At 43.4% G+C, this 7,572-nt stretch overlaps 1 protein-coding gene across 1 annotated transcript in view; it reads left to right on the top strand.

Annotated features, from left to right (window-relative positions):
- The window catches only part of dally (division abnormally delayed protein), a 165,859-nt gene extending 161,521 nt beyond the window's left edge, over positions 1–4,338 (top strand). Inside the window, exons 7-8 of the mRNA XM_011506465.1 lie at positions 2,293–2,500; positions 4,271–4,338. Coding sequence (XP_011504767.1) covers positions 2,293–2,500; positions 4,271–4,338 — 276 coding nt within the window. The remainder of the gene's footprint in view (positions 1–2,292; positions 2,501–4,270) is intronic.
- Positions 4,339–7,572: the final 3,234 nt, after the last annotated feature.

Here is a 7,572-nt window from a genome sequence, read left to right as displayed (position 1 = left end):
GGGGGAATACGTTGAGAGTAGTCATCGTGGATAGAGTTTGCTCGAGTGTCAATCGAGAAACCCATACTTACTCAAGTTGCTTAAATCAAAAGTGGCAATCTTCCTTATCTCGAGATTTAAATTTTCTCAAAGGTTATTTGATAATGCGCTTAGGGCACGACGACGTTACGCGAGGTCGCGACTGCTCTCTCGAGCCTCGAGTAAATAACTTTTTATTAGCTTCGTTTACAAATTCATTAATGGTCGAAGGAAGGAAAGTGTTATAATACCGTATTCAACGGTCTCCCTCGAGTCGACTTCGTGTTGAGAATTCGCAGAGGTTAATTATTCCTGGTAACTCTAGAGCCACGAGTGCATCGAACCAAAATCGAAAGCATTAACGGAGCTGCGCGATAACCGCATCCATAGATTATCGCCGAAATTCTTTGGCATTGGAAATTCGCGGCTCGCTAAGGAATGCCATTGGATGCAATCATTACACAATGTTAATTAATACGTGTCCCCTCGTACGAGTCCTTTATACTATGATATTTTTAAACGGTGCTGTCTCCTTAAATAAATTAAATTACTGGGCATCGCGTCGCTTTTTCAAAAGCCGAAAACATCGGAGCTCGAGGTATTAATAAGGATTCACCATTAAAATAATAATTGCTCGATTATTTATAGTAAATTTTTAATGCAGTGAGCATTAAACGCATGACGCGCGTCCTACAAGTTTAAAGTTTTTTTGAAGATACTGATCCAAGGATATATGATACTTATAATTCACCGAGCTGCTTTTTTTTCCCCGAATATTGATAATTAAAGTTTTATATTAATTATCGTCTTATTTCTACATAAACAAAACCTTCTTACGCTCGAATTTTTGTAAAATCTACGTTAGTGTAATTATAATTTTCCTCCTTAAATCGCCTTTATATATTATGTAAATATATGGAAAATAATAAGAATCGTAATGTCAATTGTAACGTTTATGATCATTGAATGGAATTACGCATTAACTTGCTCACAATGTTTGTAAATATATTTTCAAAATTATTTACGATCCAATCTCATATCTATAAGCTTAACTCGGTCGTCTCTTACATGCAATAATGAATACTCCAATATGTTGGTTGTTATTATTATTATTATTATTATTATTATTATTATCATCATCATCATCATTGTTATTATTATGGTTATTATTGTTATTGTCGTGGTTGGTGTTATTGTTGTTTTCTTTATTATTTTAAGAAGCCCCAAAATGAAAATATTCTTTTAAGGAAATAATAAAAGTAAATAAAAAAAAAAAAAAGAAGAAAGAAATAAAACATTAAAAACGTTTGAAATTTTTACGTTTAATATCGTGATTTAAACTCTTAATAGTCAATATCGATAAGACAATTTCTTCTTTATAAAGACGTTATAGGCGCATATGAATTGATGTTTAATTAAATGGTCGCTCGATGGCTCCTTTAATTCTTCATAATGAAGAGGAAAAATAATTGATAACATAACATTTATGAATATCCCTGTATTTTTATTAATATTTATCGGGGCGCGCGTAAGCCTATTTGAGACGACTAAGACTACGATTTAGTTGAAAATTAAATTTAATCCCTCGATTATAAAATACGAGGGATGAAAATATCCTGGTCTAATTTTATCCTTAAACCATGATACAATTAAATCGCATTTATAGCATCGGGATCATAGAAGAGCAATAACCCGCGCAACGAATCTCCGCAGCCTTAATCCTACCTCCATCCGCACCACCGTTCCTCCTTGAGATTCCATGACCCGAAATTTCTTCGTAATCCGGTCTTTATATCTGGCGAAGCTTCCTAAATGACCAAATACATGGGCGGACGTGTTAGCAGACTACAGAGGAGCCGTGGATTATTGTCGGAACTCTACGATATTACTAACGTAATTCTTGTTATTATTGTTGTATTAAAGTCGTTAAGGCTCCGCGTCTAGAATGATAGTGATAGCGATATTCTGATAAAATATTGCCACCGATAGGTGCCGATGGACGAAGCCGTAAATTTCGCATTGCGCACGTTGACGGGGGCAAAGTACTCGCGAACACGTGGAACGTGGGATGGCTTATGGACGGGACACGTAGAGAAGCGAAAAAGTATCGTTCGCGCGTGTGATTCCGCTTTGGTAGGCGAAATATAATGGTCGAAGGGGAGCTCGCGCGATCGATGGGCAGGCAGACACTCGGCCGCCCATTGGGACAATCCTCAAGGACGCATCGAAGGTGAGCAGGTATTAACGATTCTGGGCTTGTTACTTTACCCGCAGATAGTACTGTCGCAGCTGACGATGGCCCCGGACAGCGGCGCCCTCCTCGCGGACGAGGCCCTCGAGGGCTCGGGGAGCGGGGACAGGTCGTTGTGGGTCAGGCGGCCTGCACACGGCTTCGACGACGCCAACAACGACGACGAGGACGCGGACGACGACCTGGACGACATCGAGGCCTCGGGATCCGGCATGGGTCCGTCCGTCATTGGTGAGACTGATTATCTATCTCGCGCTCTCACTCCGTATATACGGCATACCACTACTGGCTTACTTTGTCTTTATGACGCGAACGAGCTCTCTCGAGAGCTTCTGCCGGCCGACCGGAGGAGCGAGTTCGGGGCGCGCGATACGAAATTGCCGAGTCATCGCGGTAACCTTGTAACGCTCGTCAATCAGCGTTAAGTGAGTCGGTCGGCAGTTCGACTTTATTAGAACTGGTAATTGGCACTTAGGTTGGCCGGATTGATCGCTAGTCCTCGACGTGGTAAGCAGTGTTATTATCAGCGATAATTCTTCTTCCCTGCCTATCGGTATTACGCCAAAAAATGTAAAAAAAAAAAGAAAAAATGAAGAAAAAAAAAAGAAAGAAAAGAAAAAGAGGAAGAAAAAAGGCAGAAATTCTTTCGCTTGCGCGTTCAAATAACGAGGTAAGCCAGTGAAAACGCCCAATTGCCCTTGAACTTTGGAGTTCAAGCTCATTGTAATGAGCAAGTATTCCATTTCTTTTCTTATTATGTGTGTGTGTTTGTGTGAGCGTGTGCGTGCGCGTGTGCGTGCGCGCGCGCGTGTGTGTAAGAAATTGGCCCTTTACCTTACTCTCTTTGTTTCGTTACGTTTCGTTTCGTTTCGTTTCCTTTCCTTTCCTTTCCTTTCCTTTCCTTTTACCCATTTCTTGTTCTTTTACGTTTTTAATTTTTGTTTTTTTTTTAAATCTTTTAATTTTCTCCCAACTAATGTACGTTCACTACAGTTTAGGTGTTATTTACAAGGAGCCGACAGTTGTATATTCATTTGCATGACTAAATGCATAATGGATTATCGAAATAATGCAATATTTATGATTAATTATAAAGCGCTACTTTTTAAAATTCAAGTCATGTAATGCTTCAACAGCATGAATGATCTCACTAATGTAAGACATGATTTATCGTTAGTAAATGCTTTCACATTAAGCATGCCACAAACGAGGAAGGTGGATTAAAATTTCGTAGACATAGTTTTATGGCTAATTAATAACGATATTTTAAAACTCGCTCTTGAACGCGAATTGAGGCCGGAGAATCGTAATTGGTAATTGCCATGCAAATTTAATGTCGTGAAATGAAGAAAAGAAATGATAAGGATAAACGTATGGTTACGCAAGCGTCGAAAGCCGCTTTGTCTGCCCGTATCTCTGCAAATTTACTCATACATAATACGCTTATTTTCATAAATTGTTTTCATAATTGTAATCGCGGCTAACTTAACCTTCATCATCAGTTAAATTATTTATAACTGCGGAGCTTTTGGGAATAGTCAAGTCAAGCGATATAATGATAATTCAAGTAGCTCACGGAATAGCTCACGGAATAGCTCACGGAAATCCGTGCTATTTAACGGAATTATTCGTCGAAAAGATACATTCGACGTTGTAAGGGACGAACGATAATTAGCATGAAATTAATCGACAGTACTGTGACTATGACGCGCGGTATTAAATAACGTAATAAACGACGCAATAAATGATAGAACGGGGAATGGTGGGGATGGAGGAGCCGAGGAAAGCGCCGTTAAAGCAATAATAATGGGCCGATCGTGGAGCGCGACAAGTTCGCGATATTAGCACTGGTCTGTTTGCAATGGCCGATGAGGTTGACGAGTCGGTTTCCTGGATTACGCTCTTGGGCCGGCTCGCGATGAAGCTTACCCTAGCCATCGTTAAAACCATCCCTAAATCACCAGTTAATAACCGTTCAACCGCCTCTCCTTCTTTTTGCAGATCGGATCCAACCGAACGGCAGCGATTCGAAGCTGATGAGCACGGCATCGAAGCTCAGGTTTGACTGACGTTTATTCTCACCTTCATGCGCAACCGCTGGGCGTCCGCCGACATCTAACCGGCTGCGAGCCTCGTACCCGGCCACTAACCAGCGCGACGCCGCCAAGGCCGCCAATCATTAGTTCTGGGGACGGCGTCGTCGCCCACGCCGAGGGTGTCCACGGATACAGAGAGAGAGAGAGAGAGAGAGAGAGAGAGAGAGGGAGTGTGTGCGTGTGTGCGTGCCTGCGTGCGTGCCTGCGTGCGTGCGTGAGAGAGCGAGAGAGGGAGAGCGAGAAAGCAAGCAAGCAAGCAGCAAGCAAGCAAGATGGCGAGAGAATCCAGGAGGAAGAGAGCGCGGGAATCTCGACAAGGTCAAGGCTCGTGAACTTTGAACGATATAATCGGAAAGAGGCGGAAAGACGTGTCCAAGAAGAGAGAGAGAGAGAGAGAGAGAGAGAGGGAGAGAGAGAGGGAATGAGAGAATGAGAGAATGAGATGGCGAGAGGGTGCGGGAGGGAGGGAGGTCGGGATGCGAGCTGAAGGATCAACTTGTTTCGCACAGGAGCCGACTATTAAACTAATGATTATTGTTAATGGGAGGAGAGAAAAGACGAAAGGAAGGGTATATGTATGGATGAACGATTGCAAAGATGTAGGTGTGGGTGTTGGTGAGTAGGCTGGCTTTTTCTTTAATCTTCTTTTTGTGTGTGTTTTTTTATTTTTTTTTTTTGTTATTTTATTTTTGGCGGACTTGGTTGGGGCGGGTGTCAGGGTAAGAGGGGGGAGGTAGTATCGTAAGCAAAAATGGTTTTATTAGACTAGCCTTCAATCTCTGTTGTTTGTCTTCTGTTTTCTTGGATGTCGTTATGATGCGTTCTCTCTCCTACTTTCATATTTTTATTTACTTATCTCTCTATACTTTTATTGTAATCGTAACTACTACTGAAATAACTACTACTATCTTTATTTTTTCCTTTAATTTTCGCTATTCCTTCTACCGTTCTTCATTTAATCCTCGTTTATTGTTTCTTATCTTATCTTTTCCTTACATTTCTTTTCCTTTTCTTTAAATATTTAGAAGGAGCATTTTTCTCTCTCTTGCGAAATGATGCGAATGTACGTACGTAACGTAAAGCAGCCAGGACATACGTATATAAACAATAAACGCTTAATGTTTCTTCTTCCTTTGTGGCGGAATCCTTAAAAAATTATTGTTATTTATAACGTCGTAAAGGTGGCCATCCGAGTATTTAATCATGTGCTTTATAGTAATGCGAGAAAGAATGGCCATAAAAGATATAATTGTGAGTAATGGCTTGCTTTTTCTTTTTCTTTCTCTTAACAATTAGTGCTTTACCTGCAGTCGTGAATAATTCAATGTCCCAATGCTCCGTCGAATCCTCGAGATAAGCTCTAATCGCTTGGGTCGTCTCTCCTACGCTCGAGCCTGTGAATTTGCAAATTTTGTTATCGAGACGCCCTCGGCCGCGCGTCGTCCAATTGTCAAAAGTAACGGATGCAACGGACGGTCATCGGACTCGGAAGCATCTTAACGTCGGCGTGCAAACGATAAATCAAGGCCGAAGCGTCGTTGCGAAATTCGAGGGATGACGAGTAGCCGGGAGCTCGAAGACGAAGTTGATGAATAAGACGCTGCGTGCTCACCTCGGGTTCTCGGGCCCGGAAGGGGTCTCGCCGCTAAACTACCAGTGGCTTAATGCAGCGGTCGATCTGGTGAGGTGTGGGTGGGGGGAATGGCGAATGAGGGGGGGGGTGTTCCCAAGTGACGCCAAGCATCGAGAAAACGAAAGTACGAAAGTGTGCGTGCGTGTGATACTAATAACATGACTGACGTTTATTGAAAGTCGCAGTGTTCGTACGGTCGTTACATCTATGAGATTGTCATTGGGAGTGCGTTGTCGTTCGTTTCCCAGTAGTAGGGAATTAAACGCGAGGAGGCCTCTTTGCATTCGCAAGGGCGTACCATTGTTTTGAATGAGATTTGATGGGGCTAGGTGGCTGGGATTGCGGGGCGGGGGATGGGGAGGGGGGAGTGAGTCATGTTTTATTCACGCCTTGATTATCGTAAGTAACGTTTAACGAAACGATCAATATTCAGGGGAGCGCGGGAGCGTGAGGGAAGGAGCCGATGTACCGGTGATCGTCGATAAAAGTGAGACAGACGCGCGTTCGCTGGTGGGACAAGAAGCGCTCTATTCTATGGAGCGAGGGCTTCGTTCGTAGATGATAATCGTTGGTGCGAGCTTGACGTAATCGTGCGATTATCGGAACTCGCGGAAACCCGGAGAATCCTTGTTTAGCGAGTCATTGGATTATCCGTGTATTCGTGCGTCGACGTAACAAAAGCTGTGGGGCATTTGGGTTTGTCAGCTCCAGCGGGACGTTGATGGCGCTCGACTCGTGCCCCGAAGTATCGACTGGACCAATAATCGAAGGCTGGGCGATTGTCGAGCGATAATCGAGTGGAGCACGAGTGGCTGGCTTTGCGCTCTCGAATCCTCGAGCTTGTGAATTCTTCCGTTACGACAAAGCGCTTATTGTAAATAAAATGGGAAATTTGTGCTTTGAAATTATTTGCGCGAAGAAAAAAAATTCTTCGGATTCGCAGCAAATCGTTCGTTGCGAGACTGAAATTTGCATGGCCGAGTGCCCTGATGGGGAGTATTTTTTATTAAATCTAAGCCAATAAGTCGATTATCTGAACAATTGACTGTATTGGACGCTCCAAGTGAATAATGTCGGGTCGGGGACTGAGTTTACGTGAAATTACTCCAAAGATATTCGAATAACGACCCGCCAAATTAATGTCCTAATTTATTGGGGATTGGCGAGCGCAGGACGAAAATCATCGGGTGAGAGACGACGGTGCCGATAATAATTCGTTCGCCTTGCCGACAATCGCAAGCAAATCACAAGCTTCCGTAACAGCGATCGCGCGTTCGTGGTGTCAATGACGATGGAATTTTCGTTCGCTGCCACAGCCGATTTCACCGCGGTCCCTCCGACGTTCCATATCGGATGCTCGCCCGCGGTATCCCAGCCTCCGTTATCGTCACGAGACTACGGGGAACATCGTGTCTCTCGCAAACGTAATATTTACTATTGCTCTCCGTCGACTACGAAGACGCGTGCGTGCGTGCGTGCGTGCGTGCGTGCGCGCACGTGCGTGTTAGAGAGAAAGCTAGTGTGCTCAACCTTGCTGTTCAGGGCTCGTGGCTCTTGGCTGACGTTTAGCGTTA

The sequence above is a fragment of the Ceratosolen solmsi genome, unplaced genomic scaffold (genome assembly GCF_000503995.2).
Source record: "Ceratosolen solmsi marchali unplaced genomic scaffold, CerSol_1.0 scaffold7, whole genome shotgun sequence".
NCBI classification, from domain to species: Eukaryota; Metazoa; Arthropoda; class Insecta; order Hymenoptera; family Agaonidae; genus Ceratosolen; species Ceratosolen solmsi.
The sequence above is the reverse complement of the archived record's forward strand: the minus strand, read 5'-3'. Positions and strand labels throughout refer to the sequence as shown.